General features: G+C 45.4%; 1 protein-coding gene across 1 annotated transcript in view; it reads right to left on the bottom strand.

Annotated features, from left to right (window-relative positions):
* Positions 1–26727, bottom strand: part of LOC134841890 (uncharacterized) — a 263656-nt gene that overhangs the window by 7656 nt on the left and 229273 nt on the right. Inside the window, exon 2 of the mRNA XM_063857954.1 lies at positions 6111–6219. Coding sequence (XP_063714024.1) covers positions 6111–6205 — 95 coding nt within the window. The 5' untranslated portion in view covers positions 6206–6219. The remainder of the gene's footprint in view (positions 1–6110; positions 6220–26727) is intronic.

The raw sequence follows: 26727 nt of genomic DNA, 5'->3' as shown, positions 1-26727 counted from the left end.
CTTACGCTTTAACGACTAATCTGACTATTCCTTTAGCTTGGAATAATCAGCTTCGATTTAAGTCAAAGGGCGAAAAGGCAAATTCATTCAACTCAAAAGCGAGTACTTCAGGTATACTTGGCCTAGAGCTTCAAAACATCTAATATTACACAGAGAGACTTAAAAAAGGGTTTTATTAAACGCTGTATTGGTGTGAAGCATGAGATGAGGCTGAACTCCATCCTTATCCAGATATTTGGCTAGTCAATTTCGAAATTGAAAGAAGCTAAGAAAACGACCAGTCGATGAATTAGATTGTTGATGATCGAGTAAATCTACTTGACAGAAAAGAAAAGAGGAATCAGACGAGTAAGTCGGATGAGCCGAGAAAGAGGGAGGCGTCCGAACTACAACGGATCCTATAGAAGAGCAGCAAAAGGACTCCAAACAAGGGAAAAAAAAGACACTGAGTTGGAGAAACCGGTCAAAACAATATCTCATGTCGATTCATCTCCGGCAACCGAAACGGCTAAACTAGAAGCAAGTACTGAAAAACGGAGACATATAAATCAAAGAAAATGAATATTCCATTAATTACAGAGACGAATCAGAGCCGGAGCTTGGCACAACGTGCGATACATCACAAATATATATAAAAAAACATAAATGGAAAAGCGGACCTTAACAGGGGGAGAATTCTTCTACTGCTGCATGGGAGGGATTCTTCGGAGTGGGAGATATCGGCGGTCTGAATGGATGTAGTTTTGGGGGACGTGCTCCTATAATAGCCTGCTCGAAACTTTTATCAGTATGTCGGAACATAAGATCAAGTAGTGCCGGGCAGATATTCCGGGAAGTCTGATGTTACGATAGAGAAAAAATGGTTTAAAGGGATATTAATTTTGAGGGTAGACTGAGCAAAAAGTATTTGATGATGGTGATCAACGCGTCAAATTTTAAATTCAGATTGTACATGTTCTGGAGCACTCATTTTCATGCAACGTAAGATGCTTCGAAGAGCGGCGTTTTGAACTACTCGTATGGGCGGCATGGAACCATAAAAGGCATCTATAATTTTGAATTGGTCAGACCAAAGCCTTTTACGTGACCAGTAATATCTCTTTTTATTGACGCTAATGACGTCCAGATAAAGCTTTCAGGATCGATATCCTGTGCGAGACTTTAACTGAGGTCGCTTACAGTGCCCTGCGAAGTTAATGGATGGTTCAAAGAAGACGAGTACTTTAGGATTCTTTTCTGAGGGCAGGAGTGTAGAGTCCATTTTCACTAACGGGTCATTATTGATCTACTAATTGAACGAGGAGAAAAGGCTGTCGAATCCTTTTGTGAAGAAACAAGAAATCCAGATATAAAAAGTTGGTGTACCTTGGTTAAAAATATATTTAAAAAAGAGAAGGCAAATTAAAAATTACTTGACTGAACAAAGGTGAAAATCAACTGCTCACGATTCAGGTAAGATATAAACGTTAAATTGAAATAAGAAAGGCATAGGACTGAGGATTGTGGGACACCAATGCGTTTAGCATCCCTAAAACTATCTTTGCTTGATGACCGCCCAGATACTTTGATAGCAATCTAATTAACATTCCTGGTAGGCTGGTGCCATGAAAAAAAGGATTGTAGCGGCGGTTTAGAGCATCGAAGAAAACCATGTGAATGGTCAGCTTTAGGTAAATGTATAGTTAGTGTTGGGTAAATTAACGGATCTTTCATAATTTATTAGAGGCAAAGCGGCGCTTCGCAACACTTGGACACAAGAAAAAACATTGCGTTACAAGATAGTGAGGGGAAAAGAAAAGTAAAGAAACTACGTTTAAATTAAAGTCGAAAGTTAAATTAAAGTTAAGAAAACCTCAATTCAAAAAACTGTACCGAGAAAAATTTCGTTTCTGTATAGGATGATATTTATAAACAGCCTAAAAAATTAGGAACCATTGACCAATCGGTGACTAAGACGGAAAAATATGTATTTATTTTTGAGCCGAAAACGAAACTTGTCACATACAATTTAGAAGTTTTTATGACCTATCGGTACTGAAACACATAATCGCATGCATCAGGATATACTTTTTTTTGCAATATAAGTTGATTAAGCCTATTTAACAAAAATCACAACTGATTAACTAGAAAAATAACGAACAATTTCAATATCAGACATTGTAAAAATTTCAAATTGCAAAATTTCAAATAAAAGTTTCAATTATAAAAAAAATATCAACTTAAAAACCAAGCTTTAGATAATACGCCAAAAAATTTTACTTGATAAAAAATAGCGTTTTTCAAAAAGAAAAACGAAAAATGAACTGACAGAAATTGGGACAAAAACAACGAAGCCGAAAAAAACCTTTACCAAACTTATCCCACCCTCTTCAACAGTGGAGCGCGAAAAGCATGCTCGAACTTGATTTTTGGTTACGACGGAGGTTCTCAAGACAGCTGGGTTGCTCCGACTAAATTTAATACTTTTTTGTTAGCCACCGATCCTGCTCAATGCAGGACCAAGCGGGGATGAGGTTGATGTCATCCATTTTGCTACAGCCGGTCCAACCTTGAGAGCAGGCGGATGACACTGGAAGCCCTAAAACCATCACCGAAAAGAGATTCGAAAGCACGACCCAAGAGTTGAGAGACGCATGCGTTACCCCACTCGGCCATGGCTGCTTTTCTTAATACTTCTCTTTCCCGTCGTCACAAACATCAACCCCCGGACCTTAGACCTGACCACTGTGCGAGCGCAGTGGTCTGACAACTCTGAAAAACAACCAAGATTTTTACTGTCTCATCTGCACAGCAAATTAAATCTTGCTCGTCACACTAAAAAATGCAGCAAACCGAATAAATGAAGCGCTTTCGTTAATATAACATCATCAGCAAATGTGACGCTTGATATATTGATAAAAAAGCAAACAGTCCGGTTCTCGTCTCGAGCTTAGCTGTTGATGTTCAAAAACGATTTGTAAGGCCTTAATAGCTTATAATTGTCATTCGCGGAGTCAATAAATCTGGCATGAATACCGAAAGAGGAGAGACTACACTCTCTGAAGTGGCTGCCAACACGAGCTTCTTGATGCGTATGTTTCCCAAGTCTCTTCATCAAATAACCAACCGAACGTCTGACAGACATAACTGTCGTTTGGTAGACGACGTGACTTTGAAAGCAAAAGGGACTGACAACTCAAGCGACGGCCGAAACTTTTTAAGTAAGGAGTGGTAAACACCACTAAGGTGTTGAAGCACTTGCAATATTGATTAAAACAAAATTCAACAATATTTATAGATAAATTTCATACAGGCGAAGCGGAGCTCCGCGCAACTTGCGATAGATCAAAAACAGAAGAAAGCTGTCAAAAGGAACAACTATTGGCTTCATTCTAACAGTAGAACAAAAACTACAAAAAGGTAATTAAGCCGACAATTACAAACACCGACTAAAAAAAGCCAACTGACAGTTGGAAAAGAGTAATGAACGCAAAGAAACTTAGTTTTTTTTTAATCTCAGCCTTCGATTTTCAAAGAAAACAAAAGATGGCTCTAAACCTCTTCGAATTTCAAGAACAAATTATAATTGACAATTTTTTCATGAAATTAACTCAATTTCAGAAAACTGGATCAATACGAAGAACTTTTTTTTCGCTGGGAAATCTGATATTTAATTTCCATTTTCGAAATCAGAAGTCGATCACGTTTTTCGTGATCTGTACACTTTAACTAATCGATAGCGGAGTTTGCCTTCCTTTTAACAATGGAAATGCACTGAATTCGAAAAGAAATCACAAATCAAACCGCGAAAAATCAAAATTGAGCGTGAACAAATTTTACGACTTTTTCATGAAAAAAAAATCACCAAGACTTATATGGTCTTCGCGCACGAACGAAAGCTGTTCATCTCAGCGACGCAGCGCAATAAACTGGAGACCTGTAACAACCATGCTGCTCGTATTATTGTTGGAGCACCAGCAGGATCACCATCCCCACCAACTAGGTGCAAAGCAGAAATAGACACCCTGCAACAAGCAGGAGCAGACGGAGCGGGTAAGCTTCTGTCGAAGTGCGAACGTTTTAGAAAAACCTTCCTCTGCGTCTGCTGGCGCAAACTTAGGTTCACCCTAGGCTGAAATCACTATGGGAGAATGTCCTCAGATCAGACTGGAGATCGGCAGGCCAGCAAAGACTGCAAGAAAATAATGTCGATAACATTTGGGAGGATATTAATGTCAGGCAAGACCGACACAGAAACAAGTATCTTGAGGACGTGGACTACAACCAGCAGCATAGACTTATAAAAGACGGCTATCCACGAGCCTTAACGAAAAGCTCTCAAGAGATGAAGAAGTCACGATAAGCAGACTTAGACTAAATGGTGCCCCCTTTCTATAAAGCACGAAATTCAAACATAAGAAGTCACACTCCGGTTTGCCTATATTGCAATCTGGGCAAAACTGAAGTCACTTTACGCTGGTTAACAGTGCCCAATTTGGGCGGCACAACGACTACTGTGCTTTGAAAGAGCCCCAACCCCATCAACGGCGCGTTTCGAACCAGAGAACACCGCCTCCACGACTGTCAACAGACTCCCTGATCGTAGCAGAGGGACCACACAAGCAACGAAAGAATTCCAAAACACCCAAAGAAAAGTTACTACCCAAAACACCCAAAAAAAGTTACTACAAAGACCGAAGATAATTATTACTGGACAGTAGCCGCCATTTACTGATAAAAATCGAAATTTACGCTCCGTTAGCAATTGATTTAAGATGCGATATTCCGAAATCATATGCACAAAAATTCCAGCGAAAAACTTTCAAGCCTATAGGGCATTTCCAAACAGCGCAAGGGCAAAAATAATCATCACTGGGCTACTTCCGCTGCTAAAAACCACTTTTTTGCTTCATTTTACAATTTTACAACAGAACTTGATTTTGAACAAAAATTGTAATCTAAAATCGAAATACGTCCGACATGCTGAATTTTGTCACGTCAACTTACACAGAAGTCAAAAATCAGAACAGATGAAATTACTATTGCAAAACGTTAAGAAAGGCTCGAGCAAATAGTAGAGACCAGTTGCTTTTCACAATTGGCCTTTGAAATATGTAACGAGTACAGTTGTCTTATTCCTGACAGATCTAGAGGATTGCTTCCAGTACGCGCTATGGAAGATTAGCTAGACTTGAAAAAAATATTGAGGACATAGACCGGGGAAGTATCCGATACGCTTTGGCCCTCCGATCATGAAAACGTCTTGAGTGATGTTCTTTCTGGAATGTTTCAACACTGGAGCATACTCCAGAGCAGTCATTGCTTATCCATTGAGTTAATTAATTTAATTATAATGTTCTATTCAATTATAAAGTTCAACAAAAGTGAGTTTTGGGTTGATCCATCTGAAATGGATCAAACATGCACTATCTAATGGAAAAAATAGGCTCCAAACCATGTTTTTAACGGCGTTTGCGTTTCCCAGGTTTTTGAGACCTGGGAATAAGGACGTTTAATGATTTTCTAGAATTGGAGGGGGGTGGTTAGTTAGAGTGGAGTGCGATCTGTAATTAGACAACTGCATATTTATACTCGTCAGTAAGCAGACAAATGCTATATTAGCCAATCAGAATCAAGATGGGAGAGCAAACTTAAAAAATAAAAAAATTATTAATTGTTAATTTCTTCCTAGTCTCGACTCTGATGGGTTAATATGATGTTTGTCTGCTTACTGACGAATAAGCGGTTGTCTAAATACTGCTACGTAGCCATTTAGAGTGGTTTATCGAATTAAGCCGGACATCAGAAGTCACGGATTGGTTCCGACAAATTGAGATACAAAAGCACGAGCAATAGTAACTCTATACCTTGAGCCAATAGTTATGGAGCCTATCCTACTTGAACTCACTAGTAATTTAAAGGAACGAATGGTACAAAGTTAGAAAAATAACTACGAGTTCATAACATGCTTTTTTTTATTCAGTAACGACCGGAAGCATCCAAGCTATCACACAATGATTAGAATAATCAAAAACACTTAGGAAACCAAGTTTGTATTGAAAAATATACTCCAATATCCGATCTTATTGATAATTCAACTCTAAAAAGGATTAGCTGAAAATAATATTTACCTGGTATAGGATGGTACATACATCAGCTTGCCTCCTTTTAGAATAGCCCGCGTATTCGGTTGTGAGTCAGTTCCAAAAGGGGCAAGCGCTGCCATTAAACTAGTTAACTGAAACAACAAAACACACTAGTTACACAATATCGATCTGATTGAAGGGATTAATTAAAGGAGCAAAATTGAAGGAAATAAAGGAGCTGATCGATAGAGGCGACAAACACGCCTTAAAGATAAGAAAACAACTGAGCTGAAGATGATCATTAACAAATGCTTACGACAAACGTGAATTTTCCGTTGCCAGTAATGTGAATTGGAGAGAGAGCCGCCTGTAATTTTTTTCTTCTTTTGTTTTTAGATAAATCAGGTCAGAAATTATCATGGTAACCGAAGTCACTTCAAAAATCCTTCATCTTATTAAACAGTCAAAAAATTATTGGAATTTTATTTTAAAATAAAATACTTTATTAGCAAATTGAAATAAATTTCAAGGAGCAAGTGATCAATTATATTCTAAGATGAGGTCAACAGGCGGGCAACTCTCCCGTTTGTACGGTTTAGCTAGAGTACACAAGGCTGATACACCCCTACGACCAGTACTATCACTTCCGGCCAGATCGTATGAGAATCTTAACAAAACGCTTGCAAAATTTTTTGACATCGATGGAGCGAATATAGAAACCAATACTAAAGATGCCAGAGAAACAATTGAAAACATTGCTCAAGATCCGGACGAAACCATAAAATCTCTTGATGTGAAAACTTTGTACACTAATGTTCCCCTGAAGCAAGTAATTGAACTTGCCTTAAAGAAGCTGTACAGCCAAGTGTCTCCTCCTGAAATTCAAAGAGCAATCATGAAAAGGCTTTTGAAAATGGCTGTCAGCAAAGTATGATTCAAGAGTAATGATTCATGGTATCTGCAAAGGAATGGTTCAGCAATGGTTGCTTACCTCGCTGTAATTCTGGCAAACCCATGGCTGGAAGCGTACGAGTTTGCACTGAGAAAAGAAATACCGGTAAGAACGGAGATACATCCAATGAATGACAAAAACGGTTTGTGAACATACTGCCGCAGTGTGCCAGTCGGTCATGTCTAGGGGTTTGACCTTGAGAAATACGCAATTTTGGAGTGAAATTTTAATTTTGCAAAATTCGAATTGAGCATGTCATGCTCAATTTTCTCGAACCAACTGAAAATGGAAAAGTCAGAAATCAGAACACCCGAATTAACAATTGCGGGAAACTACTCAAGAAAAAGGCAGGAAATTGCTGTTCGCAATTTCTCGATACGAAATATCAAGAGAGTAGAGCTGTCTTATCCCGAAAACAGGAGAAAACAACATTGACTTGAGGAAAGATCACTATTCGAATGGAATAGTGTGGACCTTCAACGGAATAGAGGACTACTCGAGTGTCCTAATGGTCCAAACGAAAACTTCAATTCTTGAGACAGAACTTACTTTCGTTATTGAAACTAATTGGCCTTAAAACTTATTTAGTTATATTAGTTAATTCTCAAGCTGCTCAGTCATAACTTACTCCTCATACTCGAGTGCGTCGATATGTAAGTTCCAATTTAAATTTCTCGAGTGTATTTTATGATAGTTATGTTGAGATAAGGCGAGTTTTAGGTTGATCCATCTGAAATGGATCAAAGTTCCACTGTCCAATAAAAAGTAACTAAGCGGATTGTTCCGACCCGGTTTTTAACGGCGTTCATGTATTTTGGGTATCCCGAGACCTAAGTATGGGGACGTTTTTATTTCTAGAGTGGGGGGGTATTTTGGTAGTGGCCTTTAAGCTGTAATGGGTTCCAGTCTCATGTCGCAAGCGAACCGAATTGGCTCCGACCGTTCTTGAGGCGGAAAAACACAAGAGATAGTGTCCCTGACTCTTGAGCCAATGGTTATAGGGCCTATTTTTCTTAAGCCTCATATGTGACTAAAGTAGGCGACTGTTACATAGTGTTTTTATGGCGCTCCTGGGTGTTTTTACGACATCATGACTACGGAGTCGAACCCACTTGACACAGCTCCGGGCTACATGCCCATTCTAGAGTACCGGTGGTACGGTTCAGCGGGAACGTGTAAACCTTCCGGTTGTACCGTGATAGCTTTTTAAGAAAACTCAAGAAAACTTCCTGGTACGCTCTCCGAACGAGGCTTAGCTAACCGAGTAAAGGGGGGCAACGAGGGGGACAAAAACACGAGCAAAAAAGGAAAACAAATAGGAACAAAAACTATAAAACGAAAAAAGACAGTGACTTTGATACCAAATTAGTTGGATCGAACCTTTGTATTAATTAAATAGTATACACATACTGTTTTACAAGACCGATCGTTTCGATCAATCTCGCAATTTAAACCAGTGACCTTGGTAGGGTGCCCGAGTGGGGGGCGTTGTTAAGGGTTTTTAGATAGATTGCGACCCAACCGGACCACTAGGAGACTTGACTGGAAAGGGTGACCAGTCGAGTGGGAAAGAGGTTCACAAGGATCGAAACGGACCACCAGGAGGCTTGAGTGGAAGAGGTGACCAGTCGAGTGGGAAAGTGGGTCTGCTGTCAAGGGCAGAACAGAGACAACCAGCACAGGGCCACTACAAGAGGACGCACAGGGGTGTTCTCAAGTCGGACAACGGGTATCGTTAGAATCCACATTACATTATAGGAAATAAGTGTAAAATTGGATAAGCGGAGTCCCATCGTTTTGAAACAGTTTTTACTCAAGCAGACCTGGAAACAGGTCTACGGTTTTCTCAAGAGAGGTTTAGCACCCGGCGCTTAAGGGATTTTTTGGCTTAAGAGGGGGGCTAAACAGGGGGGAGGTTAGCAGGGGGGCTGGTTAGGTTAGAGGTTGGCGGTTGTAAATTGTAAAAAGGGGGGAATTAGAGTAACTAGTTAATCGACATCGTTGATTTAGTTACATTAGCCATCAACACGCGTGATAACAATAGGTGGACATCCAAAACTTATCTCGAGTTAAGATTGGTACGCTGGTTGGATCGGTAGGGGGGAACGGATATAGACAGTTTTCGTGACACCTCATAAGACAACTAGTGGGGGGAGGAAAACGCGTGGCAATTAGGTACCAGACATTTTTTTTGAAAGAAGGTTGACATTTGTCTCCTTTGAATTTTAGGTGGGTCGATTACTCTGTTTTGTTATTTTTTCGGTACAGAATTTTATTTTTTCTATAGACATTGTTGCGTTTTGGGGAAGATTTGCGATTGGTTTTTAATACAAACAGGTGATCACAAGATACCTGCACACAAGTTGTGGCTCCCAATCGCTGGGAACATTCAAAAAGAGGTAACTAATAAAGGGGGGGCCAGATTTGGCAACCAAGAGAGGGTTTTTGGGAAAATTTTCACTAGAGCTTGAGTGGTGGTACAAGGTACAGACAACCAAGGAGTCCCTACAACGAAGAAGAAAGAAATCCTATATCCAGACACTCAGTAACGAGTCTTGGGACAGTACCGAACTAGTCTAGGGACATTGCAGTCTGGGGACAGTCTTGGAGCAACACAGTCTTGGGACAGTGCAACTTTGGGGCAGTCTTGGACCAGAGCAGTCTTGGTACGAAGCGGTCTTGGGACATTGGTCTTGGGACATTGGTCTTGGGACGTTAGTCTTGGGACATTAGTCTTGGGCCATTGGTCTTGGGACATTGGTCTTGGGACATTGGTCTTGGGACGTTAGTCTTGGGACATTAGTCTTGGGCCATTGGTCTTGGGACGTTAGTCTTGGGACATTGGTCTTGGACTATTGGTCTTGGGACGTTAGTCTTGGGACGTTGGTCTTGGGCCATTAGTCTTGGGACGTTGGTCTTGGGCCATTGGTCTTGGGACATTAGTCTTGGGCCATTGGTCTTGGGACGTTAGTCTTGGGACGTTGGTCTTGGGCCATTGGTCTTGGGACATTAGTCTTGGGACATTGGTCTTGGGACGTTAGTCTTGGGACATTAGTCTTGGGCCATTGGTCTTGGGACGTTAGTCTTGGGACATTGGTCTTGGGACGTTAGTCTTGGGACGTTGGTCTTGGGACGTTAGCCTTGGGCCATTGGTCTTGGGACGCTGGTCTAAAGGTACCAACGAGAAGTACTGGGACAACGCTGAACGGTCTTGGGACGGTAAAGAGAAAGTCTTGGAACAGCATTAGGAAGGGGGTACTACAAAAGTAATAGGTTAGGTTGAAGCACCAAGTATAACAACACGTTCCCTATCCTAACCTAACACGAAAAGAGCTTACAAGAGTTCAAGAAAAATTGTTTTTAGCGAATTATTAATTTCTTTTTCCTTGGAGTTTTTAAACCTTAGAATAGAATTTTTGTAGATAATAATATTGTAAATAATAACAATTGTAAATAATGAGGCGGAGCAGGGTACCGGTAGCTGAAAAAAGATCGACCGAAGCAAGGTATAATTCGTCGCTACGCAAAGCAACACCAATGGGTCCGAAGATAACAAAGAAGAACTTTTCAGTTAACATGGTCAGCACAAGGAGTACAGCGGAGAACAGGACGAAAGAGGGCACGGAAGGGGAGAGAGTAGGACCCACCATCGAGATTGATCTAGAGACACCCGATCAAAGTGTGGATGAAACAGGGAAGATGGCGACAGAGTCAACTCCAATGCCCAATACAGAGGAATCGAACCAGAAACCCATAGAGTTCTCACCGATAGATGACGCGGAAGATGCAATAGGCAACATCGAAGAAACGGTAAAAGAAGACTCTCAAGTAAAGAGGACATCTTTTACGGAAAAATTGGGAATAATGTTCGGAATAAAAACGAGAGAAAACGTGACTGAAGAGCCAAAAGCAGAAAGAGCACGAACATTTGGTACAGTGAGCACGAAAGCGACAGAAACCGGCCAGAATGAGGAACAAGCTAAAGCAGAGGCTATGGCCGAAGAGAAACCCACGGCTGACCCTGAAGAGACTACCATTGAGCTGGGCGATTTGTTGGCGAAATTAAATCAGATCGACAAAAGACTTAAGAACAGTGAAGAAGACAGAGAGGTGATAAAAAAGGAGATAAGATACAACAAGCACGAGTATCTAGACAGTTATTTTAACCTAGCCAAAGCAACAGAGGAGAGACTCAAGGAAATGTCAGACAAGGTAGAGGCCACCAATGAAGAACGAGAAAAGAACATCAAAACAGACATGCAACAGTTGAAGAACCGATATGATGATGTTAACAGCCAATTAGGGAGCCTGGAAAGGAGAATGGACACAATGAGCAAGAGTCAAGCAGAGAGTTCGTGTGCAATACAGGCGAAGTTGGATGCAATCTTGAGAGGTTCTACACCACAAGAGAGACCGGCAGCGGATCGCACGCAAGGCACCAGAGTTGATTTTGTAGAACCACAAAGAAACAAACGGCAATCGACACCGTTGCCCATACCCAGGGATGCGATAAGCATAGCACCAACAGCTGCGAAAACAATAATGAAGAGTGGAACGTCGAACACGACGACTGGTCCGGGAGATTCAACAGCCAACAGCAACTCAGGACCGGATGCTATGACATGGGCCAGCACTTGGGAGATGATGAACAGGACTCTAGAGGCCTTCGCCACGAGGAACACTGACTCGAGCGACAGGAGAGAGGGAAAATCAAGAAAAACATTCAAGAAGCCAAAAGAATTCAAAGATGACTCCGATGGATGCATTGACACTTGGGTGGAAGTGATGAGACTACATCTAGAGCAAGATAACTTGAGTGACGAAAGACAAGCGTGTACAGCCATACTCAGCAATTTAGAAGGCACGGCATTAAAGTGTGTGGTTGCGAAGAAAGAAGAAGAACGCGACACCTCGGACAAAATCTTTGAAATACTGTTGAACAGATTCGGCTCAGGCATGAAGGGTCATCAAGCGATGATGCGATTTGAAAAAAGGAGACAGAGGGACGACGAGTCAATAGATCGGTTCCTAGATGACCTCGAGAGCTTGAGAAGGAGGAGTGACCCAGAGGAGTCGACAAACAGACGGAACTTTAGCATTGCCTCGAAGTTCATTGATGGGGTGAAAAGTGATGACTTAAGGACAATGTTAGCAACATACTACACGTTGTCGAAGGACAGCGCACCCACCCCAGAAGAAATGAGACAGAAATCAAGAGAATACATGCTGATGAAACCTAAGAAATACTCATATTCTGAAAACAGGAACACGCAAGGGGGAAGCCAACCCCAGAGGTCATCATGGTACAAACCTAGAGATGATATGGATAAGCGCAGATCATGCGCGAACTGCGGGTCAGCGGATCATCATGTGGCTGACTGCACAACGTACAAACAAGGCATGAAGAGCCTAGGTTATGCACCGGATGAGGAGGACATGAGTCAGATGGAGGAACACGAGTACTATAATGGCTTAATCATCAAGATAGGCGCCAGATGTTTTTTCTGTAACCAGGAGGGGCACTTCAGAATGGATTGTCCCTTGTTCTGGGAAGCGGTCAAGGACCAGAATCACCCCAAACATAAGTTGGCATTAGCGGCGGTGCAGAATCAGCGGAACAGGCAAAACGAGTTCGAATCTAGGAACTTAGGGGCACCAAACACCGAATTGCCGACGAAGACAGTGAAAGCTGTAACACATGTTAGCGGTGCGTTAGAGTCCGCGGCCGGGAGCTCTCTAGAGATAAATTATGAGAGAGCGGCGACGGAAGCAATTGCCAAAGTGAAACAAGATCTGGCTGCGAAAGAAATAGAGCAACGACTAAAGTTGGAGATCGAGAGACAGAATTTTAACGAAGCACTAACCGGAACGAACGTAGTACCAGAGGCTAGCACGGGCTCAACAAAGAACGGGAATTGTAACACCGTGAAAATGGTGACAGGTAAACCCTTTGGAATATCGAAAATCGGAGCAAGAATAATGTCGATAATCACAGTGGGCGGCCACGAGGTGACTAGAAACTTGAGCGAGCCGAGCGACCAGACGTTAATGCACATTGACGTGTATGCAGACTACTTGAGTGGAATAAGTCCACGAACTACTTCTAGAGCGCTCAGGGCACTACTCACGAGAGGGGGCAGCAAGTCGGTACGTGTTGATAACAGATACACTGAAGCTTACGGTCCACACGAGGTTATGCTAAACATAGATGGAATCAACATCTATACCAAGACGATGATAACATGCGACGAAGACCTGATTGGACAAATCTATGTAGGGAAGGAGGAATTGAAAGTAAGATCGATTGGACACTGTGCTATGCTTGAAGAAGATGCAATGCACATCGGAACGGAAGCAGACGTGACAGGGCACGTGTTGGACATAAGTGGAAAGAAGACTCAGTTACGTGGGTTACTTGACACGGGAGCGGTCTTGAGTGTCATACCAATTGAGACTTGGGAGCGAATGGGCTTCAATAAAGATGATTTGATAGACTCGAGAATACGGCTGTCAGCTGCGAACAAAGGGGCCCTTCGGGTGCTAGGCAGGACGCCGATAATAGCCCTCAATTTGGGAGAACGTAACCTGTGGATGAGCTTCATCGTGGTAGAAAACCTGGATGAATCTGACCAATTCATTTTGGGCAGAGACTTCATCAGGAATTTCGACGTAACGATTGATCTAAATAATGCAATGTTCAAGATACGGAACCCGGATAGGAGGTACGCAATCAAACCGGTAAATTTGATAATGGCAAATGAAAACAAAGCACCGGTATTCTTGAGTAGGAGAGTGAGGCTAAAAGCTAATGAAGCAGCAATCGTGAGCTTGAGGATGAAAAACTACAATGAACTAAGTGACAATAAGCAAGTATGTATAGTTCCAAACCCTAATAGTCAAAGTGCTGCTGTTTTAGGAAGATCATTTTCGATAACGAAGAGTGGTCTCTGCGTCAGTGTCTTGTTGAATACCCTTGACATACCGATCACGATACAGAGAGGGAGGAAACTGGGATATGCTTTGCCGGTTAAAACTCGATATGAAACGATTGAGAACTTAAAACAAAATGAAGTTGTTGATTGTCCCAATCACAGGGATAAAATTTGTATCTTGAGACGATTGCAAAAAATTAAATATTCTTCAGGCCTAATTAAATCACTTAAGTCAGAAACGGACGATGGGCTGTCGAGCTGTTCAAACTTTCCAGAGCGACCCACACTAGATGAGATGCAGACAGATAAACCGGTTCTGCCGGAGATTGAACATTTGAGGGGCAAACTGAAAGATGAACAGCTCGAAGCCATCAAAGACGTACTAGAGCGGAACGAAGAAGTTTTCTCGAGGCATAAGGCGGATATCGGGTGTTGTAATTTTGTGGAGCATGAAATAGAACTTGAGGAAAACGCGGTACCGCACAGGGAGGGGGCGAGGCGTATGACCCCACACAAATCGGACGCGTGTAGAAAAGAAATCGAGACGTTACTAGAGTATGACATGATAGAACCATCCAAGTCACCGTGGGCGTGTGGAGTAGTGATGGCCAAAAAGAAAGGCGACCAGTTGAGGTTCTGTTGTGACTTTCGATACCTGAACTCCGTCACGGTGAAGGATGCCTATCCCATACCTAGAATTGATGAAAGCCTCTCGAAGTTAGGTGATGCAAAATTTTTTACGACTCTTGATTTAGGCTCGGCTTTTTGGCAGGTACCATTAAGGAAACAAGACAGGGACAAGACAGGGTTCGCCTGCGAGTTAGGTCTGTTTCAATGGAAACGGATGCCGTTTGGACTCTGCAATGCCACAGCCACGTTTCAACGGCTGATGGCACACGCGCTGATAGGCGTGACGAAGAAGTACGGCAACCTGGTAATGTGCTATGTGGACGACGTGGTAATAGCAACGCCAACACTAGAAGACCACATTGAGAGACTTGATGAGGTGTTCGCGTGCATGAAAAGATCGGGGCTGAAGTGCAAACCATCAAAGTGTGAAATACTCAAGGACTCAATAAAATATTTGGGCAGGATGGTAGACAAGCACGGCATCAGACCTGACCCAGACGCCGTGGAAGCAGTCCTAACCTGGAAATCACCGAAGACAGAGCACCAGTTGATGAGCTTCCTGGGCTTCGCTAACTATTACAGGGAGTTCATCAAAGGCTACGCGGACAAGGTATACCCGATGCAACAATTAATGAGACACAAGGGCAAGAAGTTCACGTGGAACAACGCAGCAGAAGAGTCATTCCAGAGAATAAAGAAAGAGCTATGTGAGGCACCAGTACTGGGTATGCCGACTGAGAAGGGGATGTACGTGCTGGACACAGATGCGTCGGTAGTCGCGATTTCTGGGGTTCTCCAACAAGAACAAGAATGGAATGGGAAGACAGTCTTGAGACCAATAGCATACGGGAGCAAAGTCCTAAGTGACACAGAAATGAAGTACGGAGCACCGAAAGCAGAGATGTTCGCAGTGGTCACCTTTGTCGAGAAATACAGAGCGTACCTAGGCAGTGAACCTTTCAAACTGCGAGTAGATAACCGAGCATTAAGCTGGCTGAAAACGTACTCAATGGACCAGAGCTACATTGGGAGATGGATAGTTCGCTTGGACGGATACAACATGATAATTGAACATAGAACGCGAGACAAACATCAAAATGCCGACAGCTTGAGCAAGAAGACGGAGTTCTACGAGAGACAAGAACAAAGAGAGGCGGACAGACCTGAGATCAAAGATGGTTTCTCCTTTATGGACAAAGAAACATACGACAGTCTTCCACTCACGAGATGGCTGGACAAATCAGGTAAACCGATTGAAGATCATCCCGAATTGCCAAAAGAGTCTCTTGAAAAGACCATCTTGAAGAAAAGCAGAGGGATTCCGGTAGGAATAATGCTCAAGTCCAAAATCGTGAGGGAAACACTCAAGGCAAAAGGTCACGATCTCACCCAGGTAGAGGAGGGAACAGTCCAAATAGATGAAGACTTAATGAGGTTGCTTGAGAAACTATCGGATGACAAACCCGTGATCCAAGGGAAAAGTCAGGAGGCACCGGAACTAACCATACTTCGGAGAGAAAAAACAGTGAACAATACTGACATCTCAAAAGGAATCACCACTGATAGCAAGGAAGTTGTGCGATCACTAGTTGAGAAAATCCCCGAAAAAATTCTGGAGCAAACAAAAGTCAGGGATAAGAAAGTGACATTCAGAGAAGAAATTGAACACCTGGGATTAGATCAAGAGTCCGGGGAGTGGTCCAGATTCATGGAAGAAGACGAAACCGGAGAAGGAAAATTGTCCGGGGAGCGTAAAGAATGGGATGAAGACTCGGACGAGAGCAGTGAGGATCAAGACAGTCTATGCATGATACTGGCGGAAGAGAAGATGAGACAGCACGACAGGGAATTACAGACAGATCCATCTTCAGGAACGTACAATCTGGAAATGCAAGAGGTACGAGGTGGAACAGAGCTCGAGAAAATAGCAGTTTCAAGAAAGCCTCTTAGGGAACTATCGTGCAACTCAAACGTCAGAACGAATCTGGTACCAGAGGACGACATGAAGATCATGAAAAGGATAATATGTGTGAAACTGAGCGATGACATCCACAATCCTGGTGAGATGAATGGACAGATCATGGCGTTAAAGGAGCACGTTAAGGCGAGATATAGACTGTCTGACCTAATAAGGGCCCAGAAGAATGACAAAATGACAAGTAACCTCTCCAAATGGATCCATTCTGGAGTCAAGGAGAAGGGGGAACTTGAGGAAGACAGCTACAAGATCTTGAGCCAGTTCTACAAAGAAAAGAGAGACTTACTTTACCACACAGCGGAAGGGGTGGTAGCGTGCAAGAGAAGAGATGAGGAAAAGATATTACACAAACACAACCTCATCATACTACCACAACTGTACCAAACGGAAGTGCTCTTCAGATCACACGACCAAATGGGCCATCAGGGGATAGATAAAGTACAACAAAGGATACTTCACAGGTTTGACTGGCCGGGAATGAGAAAAGCTTGCGAGAGATGGGTGAATGCCTGCCTAGCATGCCTTCAAGTAAAAGACCCAAGGAAGATGAAGTTTCCCCTCAAGTCTGTCGAGAGTTCGGAATTCAATGAAGTGGTGCAGATAGACCATCAGAAAATCTGCATGACGGAATCGGGTTATAACCAAATACTAGTTATAATAGATCACTTCACCAAGTTGGCGGAAGCAGTTCCGTGCCAGACAGCCTCAGCAGAGGAAACATGTGATCACCTGATAACGCATTGGATATCGCGGTATGGTTGCCCAATGACTTTCCAGTCAGACAACGGCAAGGCTTTTGTGGGGGACTTAACAAAAGAATTGATGAAGAGGTCACACATTGCTCAAGCACACTCGACGACCTATCATCCACAGACCAATGGGTTGGTAGAAAGACAGAACAGGACACTAGTCAACATGCTCAGGGTGTACTGCTCAAGGTACATGACGGACTGGGACAAATACCTGCCACAGGTAGTAGGAGCCTACAATAGTACCCAGCACTCTACAACGGGTATCAGCCCTTTCATGATGTTGACGGGCAGGGAAAGGGCAATGCCTCTGATTCTTCTATCCGGAGTACGAGGGGAAGAGGACGTCGCCTCAAGCATACGTGAAGGAAGCGATCAAAAGACAACAAGAGCTGAACGAGCTATGTCGGAGAAACACGGCACAAGCGCAAACGAGGCAACGCAAGAAATATGACGAAAAGATACTGAGAGCAAAGCCATACGAAGTGGGCCAATACGTGTGGGTATTTCAAAACGTCATACCGCCCAAGGGAACAAAGAAACTACTCAAGAAATGGGAGGACCGTTCATGATTACGGAAGTACATCAACAAGGAAGGTTCTATCGCTTGAGTACAGGGCGAGCAGCACATTACGAAAATCTGAAACCTCACGTTCCGTCCCCGGAGGATTGGTGCCTGCCGAAAGACATGGAGGGTCTTGACTACCTGGTGGTGGAACCAGCGTGCGAAGTGAATGAGAAAGGCACCAGAGAGAAAAATGATGGTAATGAGAACTTGAGCTTGGACGACAACGAAAAGATAGAAGTGGAGTCGGATGCAGGTTCATTTGTAGAAGAAGACTGGAACGACCCAGAGCAAAACGAGGTACCGAAGTGGATGGAACCGGATCGACCAACACCACCGGAAACCAGGACGGGCAATCGTAAACGCACAGGCATGAGGTACAATAGGTACGGGGATGACTTCTTGATCGATAAGATACAGCCAGAAAAGTTAAGCGAGGAACTACTAGGCGTAGGCGAACTGGAAGCTGGAGAGGAATGGCAGGTCATTGACGATGGTGGACATTATCCGCAGGATGATTACTCGACGCCAGAAGTGGAGACGGATCTCGAGCAGGGTGAAATAGAAAGGAGGGAGAATACGAACTTGAGGATTCTAGAGTGGATGCGTGATGTCAAAGACGAGGGTCACGAAGGACAAAGCATGCAGCAAGTCGATGTATCAGCAGCAAAGTACATGAAGACAGCGGAGCCTCTTTTCGGATGGACAGCAACAGACAGGCCACTGGACATCCCTGAAGACAATTCAGACCCGACGACATCGACGGGGACGTCGATAAATATTTTTGTCCGGGGAGTGGGGGTAGGACTTACCCACACCGAAAATTTGATGATAAAGAAGCTCAAGGAAGTGAGGGAAACAAGCGGATTGGAACTGGAGGAAGAAGAACCAGAGCCTACCATAGGAAGGAATTTCAAAACGAAATTCGAAATACCCAATGAATACTCAGAGAACATCATGATAACGGATAGCGACTTCATCCTGTCAAACAGGACCAGCGCGATCTGCATCACGGCGGACATGAGTTTCAAATCAAGATTGGAGGCTGACTTCAAAAGAGAGTACCAGAACGTAGAGTTTCTGTTCAGACAGAGGCCAGGACTGGGAGGCATAGCAGCGCTTCCACCGTCAGTGGCACAAGTCCCGGGCAAATACCTCTGCTTCCTAGTAACGAGAGTCAACGACAGAAACACAATTGATCCCGAACACGTGATATTGGCACTGACAAGACTACGTGACTTCATGATTGAAAGAGGAATAGTGGAGGTCTCGATGCCGGTGTACGACCCAAACAGGGGCAAACTGAGCTCGAGGGAATTGTATGCTATCCTACATGTGGTCTTTGCAGAAACCGAGATAATGGTGCATCTTCACAAGAAGTACTACTTGAGCATCGCCTGAGTCGGGTACATGGAGGTATCGAGTCGGGTGTGAGGGAGGAGTCTTGAGTTAGGTACTGGGGTGCGGCGCAGGTAAGGGGATCTTAAGATGTGATTGGCATGACAATTATCATTTTAAATGAATGATGGTGCTAAAACATAAAATGTGTCTGCATGTTTTTTTAGAAAATTTAAATTGAATCATTTTAGTAGGGCGAAAAGGGGAGGGTTTTTAATCATAAAAGTAATGGGGCTTTCTGGTTAGGAACATAGCTTGTCGGTCTAAATATCGGGTGTTATTTTCAGATTGATTTGTTGATCTCAAATTGACTACTCATCTTAATCAAAAGAAGAGAACGACATCTCAAGAAAACTCAAGTTGCTCAGGTAAAACTCAAGTTGCTCAGGTAAAACTCAAGTTGCTCAGGTAAAACTCAAGTTGCTCAGGTAAAACTCAAGTACTAATACTCAAAGAGTCAATCGAAGTCACAGAAATGGCCGATCGATACTGGAAGTCCATGCCATCGGCTCTGAAAAAGCCCACACTTGACGAACTGTACAGACGGCTGAGAGATCTGGATTACACTCAAGTGAACGAGAGAATGGCAGTGATGCTGAACGCCATCCTACAATTGGAGGATGAGGGCGAGTGTCGAGAGTCTGCGACGGAGGCGGTCTTGATGGTAGGCTACACCACTGAAGGGGTGTCCGATCAAGCACAGACCAGATGGCTGTCCTGGAACGTGGATGGAGCGATAAGGGGGTTCGATTTGGCGAGGAACCCTGGTCTAAACAACAACACAGAGTATGGCGCGGGGGAATTCCCACTGCCGGCCAGACCATCAGTCAGGCCTGCGAGCCAGAGTACGAGTAAAGTACCGTCGATGTCACGGGCACAGCAGACGGGGGAGGCTTATCCGGACGTCAGTGCCATGAAAAAAGAACTCGAGAGAACCCAGCGGGAGAAGAATAAGGCTAACCTCGACCGGGATCAAGCGGTGCTCGAGAGGGATCAAGCGCGGAGAGAATTGGACATAATGAAGGCGGAACGGCTGCAGGCAGAAAGGGTGCGGGAGAATGCCGCTAATTGTGAGCAGCTGAAGCAGGCTCTCGAGAGAGACCAAGCAAAACTTGAGAGGATCCAGCAACAACAGCGCGAGCTCGATATGCAAAAAGGGGCTAGGCCCAAAGAGCGGGTAGTGACTGTCTCAAGGCCAGAGTCACGCATGGAGGTGGACGAAGCTCCTAGGTCAAAGGGACGATTCAACCTCGATCGTGCGGCGCAAGAACATATGAATGAGGGGCTGGAGGTATGGATACCACCCGAATCAACGTCCTCCCTGCGTGGAATGGAGACTCAAGTAATACGACCATTGATGGACGTCGCGCTGCCTGGATACACACCGAGTTCGACCCCAGGTAGTAGTGGCGGCTCGTCACGGCTGAAAGAGTTGCAGGAGAGGTTACAGCTGAGGAATCTCGAGAGTCCGGTAAGAGTGGATTTACCCTCGACTTGGGGGGAACAGCCTGTCAGGAGTGTGATGATCTCGAGCTACAAGAAGAATACGGATGGGAGATATCGCAAGCACAATCGTATAGACTGGAATCCGGCGCAGAGAGAGAGAAGAGATTGCTTCCACGATGCGACTTGGGTGGAGTACTTCACGTATCCTCGAGTGCCTGAAGGCTCGGTTCACTTGATTATTGGAGACAGCTTGCTGCGGGTGCTGACCCGGATCCAATCCCATTGGCAAACGGGAATCTTGAGCTTCGCCGGAGCCGCAACGCCGCAGATGTTAGCGACTCTTGAGATGCTAGGGATGGTGAGCGTGTACACAGTCACCCTGATGGTCGGGACGAATGATGTGTCAAGGGGGGAAGCGAGGAAGGTGACAAGGCTGCATGAAAAGATGAGCTGCATTCTCGAGGAGATACGGATCCAAATGGACCCGTCCATTCTCACGGTGTGTACTGTTCCCTACAACATGGGAGCGGATCAACATGCGGTAGAGATGAATACGAAGGTGCGCAGCCTGAACGAAACAATCAGGAAGATTCATCAGAGGAGTGTCCTTCCCCTTAGGCTACTGGACGTGGCTGAGCAAATGGAATTAACCTCTTTCCCTGACAATGCATCTGCGGATGGCATTCACTTTGACAGGCCCAGAGGGGTGGAATGGTTGAACGACGTCTTTCAAAAGCATATATGCGCGCTAGAGACGGATTTGCTGGAAACAGCACAGGTCACGTTCGGGCCACCCCCAAACCCACCCTTCTTCAACCCGAGATCTTTGTCGAGTCGCTTGGGCGAGAGGGCCGATTCTAGAGATAGTGAGAGGAATAGCCGGGCCAAGTTGCCGAGCACCACGCCCATGGAAGCTGATGAAGTGACATCAGCAACTCCCCAGAAATCGGTAATGTCCTCAGTGGTGGTTGCGGAGAAAAAGAGGTCAGAGAAGCCACTGGAGACCAGCAGACAGAAGTATGAGGAGAAGGTCAAGGAACTGGATCTGGAAGACCTAGAGTGTAGACAGGAGCTAGCGAGGGCTTTGGGTCTTGAGCAGGTCTCACATGAAGACTTGGGGAGGCACAAGTGCGTGGACTGGTTGAAGGCTCATGAAACGCGTTTCTCGAGAGCGAAGTTGACAGAGACAGCAGACCTGAGTGGAATTCCCACTAGGTCGATGATGGGACCAATTAATTACAGACCTCTCAAGTCCTTGGGGAGCCCGGGACTGGTGGTGGAGCCTCCCAAGCACCGGACCAGCATTGCCAGAATTAGAGTGGCCACTCCAGCACAGTTGAGAGTGGTCGACAAACTGATGAACCCAAGAGAGATGGAGTTACCAGACGCAGAATACGAAGGCGCAAAATTGGCCAATGACCCCCGATATGGGAAACCCTGTGGGCAGGCGCAACTGGCCAAAACCTTAGCGGTCTACGACAGAGCAGACCCAGCTGCAGCAAGGGTGGTGATCGTGGCAGGATCAGATTTCGAAGGTACGTCTCCCAAGTTGTTTTGGCCAGAAACCCTGATATACACCTTGCCGGGTGCGGAACTGAACCAGATGTTGACCCTGGTAGTGGCAATAAAGTCAGAAATGCCCTGCGAACCTGAGTTACTGCTGTTTGCGGGGATGAACGATCATCTGCACGCAACGGGATTTCTTGAGCAGCTCAAGGGTGGTGAACCTACGCCAAAGAGGATCTGGGAGGCCATCCAGACCTTATTCGCGGCGATTAATGAAGTACAGGAGAATGTTGCCTCAAGATTCGGCGCCAAGACAAAAGTGGCGTTCACAACATCCCCCGGGTACTCGAGCATGCCGCTGGCTCTGCAATTCGTGTACGCGATCTTGATCTTGATCGCAGAGGGGAATGGGTGGCGTGTCCTGATGGCAGCTCCCAACCGAGAATTGGAACCGACGAACTTGAGGCTGTGCAAGTCAGAACTCGCGGCAGCGTGGGCGGACGTCTCCCATGCATTGAGAGGCTTTCACGAGTTGGCTGATATCCTCATCGTATTGGACGAGGTCCTCCTACTGGAAATATCTAACTTTGCCAGGCAACTTAAGCTCAGCCCGATCCTTAGGGATGATCACCCAGTGATAATTCACCTGACGGCTAGTCTGTGGTTTCGGGACATGGAGTTGACCATTACGAGCTCGACCAGCAGATCTAGAGGGCCAAACAACGAAAGGCAGAACGTGGCCACATCGGAAAAACAACTGGAGTCGATGGGGAATCGGTTGGCGCAAGAGGGAGGCAGATGGCCCTTCTTAAGCCCAAGGTTGGAAAATGCCACGAGGAAAACAAGAGAGGATGCGCCGCCTCTGGTGAAGCAGATCTGGGAGTTTCTCGAGGAGCAACTGGGAAAAGCTGAGGAAAAGGGGATGACGGTTGGCAGGTTCGTCACGGCAGCCAATGAGGTCACGATTGGAGGATTTTGGAGAGAGCACGCGTGGGGTGAGCTGAAGACGAGGAGGGATCATGAGATTCTCGAGTTCTTGAGTCCTTGTTGGGGAAGAGAGTTCCTGACTGAGGTGTACAGTGCGAAGGAGACGATCTTTGATGCGTTTATACAGGAGATGTTGAATATGCCGATCAGCCTGTTGCTGGCGCTGTACCTGGTCTACCCAAGATACTTGTTTAATATGGGCCCCGCGTACATGTTCAGTCGTGGTGTGGACACCCTCAGAATAGATGGATACTTGACGTTAGTACTCCTGACCCACGGTGAACTGGCGTCATTTCACCGATTGATGAGGTATGGGGAGCCCCTGGCGATGGGAAGAACACACTCGAGTATTGAGACCTACTCGTACAAGTGTGCAGCCGGGCTAAGGACGCTGCTCGTGCAGTATCTACTGATGCAGAACAGGCACCTGACTGGCGAAGAAAAGAGCCCGAAGACCAGAGAGGAGTGGAGGAAAGTGAATGGAGGCATGCCCCTATTAACGGATCTATGCCTAGCCATGAGATCGGATCCCATGGGGATTATCCGGGGGCTGGGGGAGGTCGTGACTTGTATATATGGACCGGCTGTCACGTTTGCATTTCCAGATCCCTTGGTGACAGCTTATCGATACTCCGTGACCCACGTGAGCCTCATAAGCGTACTGGATGGAACGACACTGAACTGGTGCCAGCAAGAGGTGCTAAGGGCACAAATGAGCAACACGGTGCTCTTCGGAAAGGTAAAGGATCCAGAGTTGATCGTGTACAGTTTCCGAGGACAAATGCAATGCCGGATGGGAGGCAAGCGCGAGGGCCCCATCGAAACTTACCCCAAGTTTTGGAACTTGAATCCCTTGGCAGCCAATGGACAAGAAATCTTGAGAATCCCTGCATGGACAAAAAGTTTCGAGTTGGTGAAAAAAGAGCTGGAAGCGATATTGGAGAGAGAAGCCCTACCGACGAGCATTCCCGAGTTCCCCATAGTGAGGAGAATGACCCTAGGGATGAACAGTTCCCTGGTTGTCCCATCCTCCTACGCGAGAACCACGACTGAAGAACGGCAGAAGGAGTTTACTGACGGCTGGGATCCGCTCTTCATCGGCTATACTGCAGCAATTTATTTCCATACTAGCGATGTGAAGATAAACTCATGGACGACTCAAGCCAAGAAAATCAGAGGATCGATGCCCCCTAAATTCGACGTGCAAGATACCTTGAGAGTACTTAAGCGGGCAGGCCTAGAGAACCAGCGGCCGGTATGGGACGACGGCAGGATGATAGTGGAAGAAGGGCATGTAGCACTGAAAGCAGACGCGATGCTATTTGCCACAAGGAAGTACCGGGCACCTTACGGACTTGAGCTGATGGAGCGTAATAGAGAAGGAAAGAAGTTAGATGCAGCAGGTCCATTGTACGTGGCACTGACAAAAAGTGAGGCGACGAGTTCAGCGACACCATCACCCCTTCCAGTAGACATCCCTGGGGATAAAAAGAGTGGCACCGTGGCAGATCGATTCAAGAAGATCTTTGAGAGAAGGGAAGCAGAGTCAGGAGACGAAAGCATGGATGAAACCCTCAGTGAGGCAGGAGAGGATATGGAAGTGGGAAACACACCGGAGCAAAAGCCAACGGAAGTGGAATTCACAGCGCAGGAATTGTTGAAAGACCTGAGTGAAGAAAACTGGGCAGATACTCCCACGCCACCTTTGACCTCGTCCCCTCGCAAGTACCCGGAAATGTCGTTGACAAGCGAGAATCCCAACATGGGAATGATCTTCTTGAGTACGGAGAGGAGGGAGAAGAATACCTTCGAGGGAAACAGAGACGCCTTCCTGGGCACTCTGGATGGAGATGCTTGGCAAAAGTTCTTGAGCGAATTCAATCGAGAAGTGGATGAAGACACCACGTTGGATAATTTCAAAGAAGAACTGTGGGACACGGTGGTGAAGTTTGGTGAGCCTGTCCTGGTGGGGACGGGTTTAGAAGAGAAAGCTAGAGTGGAACTACTGAACAAAATGGTCGAGTTGAGAAAGTCAAGAAAGACCAGAGAAGACAAATGTAAAGACAGCTCTACTCCGAAACAGAAAACTGACAATAAAATAATTAAGTGTACAAGGGGGGATAAGGTAGGAACTAGTAATATGATTAAAAGTACTAATATCCTTAAGGCTCGAGCAGGGGGGAGGCAAGAGTTGGCTGGAGAAAAGGAAGTTGAATCAGTGATGATACCAATGACGCCCCCAAGCAAAGACGTGAAGTCTCGCAAGAGGAAGAGAGACGTGGAGGGAATGGGCAGTCCTTCAGCTGACGCGGTCTCGGAAAAAGACTTGAGAGAGACGGCTCCCATGGTTCTGGCGCGATGGAAAACGGCAGCCTACAAGAGTAGCTACGAACCGAGGAAACTGCTCGACATAGAAAAAGAAATAGAGAATCCCACTAGTTCAGTGACGGAGGAGGATATCAAACCTCAAAGAATAAAAATGAAGCGAGGTTCGACGAGCGGGCAGACCTGGGAAGTAGATGTTGGCAAAGAGTGGGTCTCAAGTGAACATCACGCTGTCGGGAAGCAAGTGACCAGTGATCCACTTGAGAAAAGTAAAACCAGAAACACCTCCCGACCATGGTGGATAGCTCTCGAGACATTGAAGGAGATGGAAGGCTGTTTGAAGAAGTTGAACAGTGGAGTGGCTCGCAAACGATACAGCTGGGCCACCCAGCAGAAGGCTGAGGTCAACAAGATAGAGTTGGCAAACCAGCTGAAGAGATCCTGGCAGAACTTATTGAAGGATCATTTTGAAGAGGCGATGAGGACATCCTCATCGGCACCACCACTGATGGCGAATCCCTTTATCAGGACTGCAGGACAACTGATGTTCGCGTGGAGCCTGTTGGGGATAGAGCTGGAAACGCTGACTTCATACGACAAGTTGAAGCTGGGAGGAAAAAATCTAGAGATATACCGAATGTTGATGCAGCACGTTGCCAAGGACAACTCAGGCTTGAGTCTGGCAAGGAGGAAGGATGCAACCTGTTTCTTGAGGTGGACGATGTCGATGATGACTGACAGTACCATCCTAGCATGTCATCAGAAAGCAGTCGCAAGCAAGACGTTGGAAAGGAGAGTCTCCACAGTCATCTTGAATGTGTATCAGAGCACTGGGATAGAGAGGGAGGATGGTTCTAGGCAATCTCTGGAGAACCATAGGAAGTTGGATGAGATACGGAGGTTCTACAACAAGAAGTTCGAAGAGGAGCACGACGTTCACCGCAACCTGGCTTCGTCAGGGGAGTACTTGAAACTCAACAGAAAGGGAGAGTACCAATATGTTTCTGGAGTAATGGGAATGGCGTACAACCCCTTCTTGGACCTGGAAGCTGGAGGAGCCAACAGAAATTATGAAGTGGCGGAGCTGTTGAAGTTCTGGACAGAGAAGATAGTGGAGATAGACGTTGTGGAGAGAGAGAGACCTAGCCTGGGTCTGGTTCTTGAGGGGATGCCGGGAGTGATAAGTGTGCCACG

The sequence above is a fragment of the Symsagittifera roscoffensis genome, chromosome 3 (genome assembly GCF_963678635.1).
Source record: "Symsagittifera roscoffensis chromosome 3, txSymRosc1.1, whole genome shotgun sequence".
In the NCBI taxonomy this organism is placed as follows: Eukaryota; Metazoa; Xenacoelomorpha; order Acoela; family Convolutidae; genus Symsagittifera; species Symsagittifera roscoffensis.
Note: the sequence above shows the minus strand (reverse complement) of the source record. Positions and strands in the feature narration are given on the sequence as shown.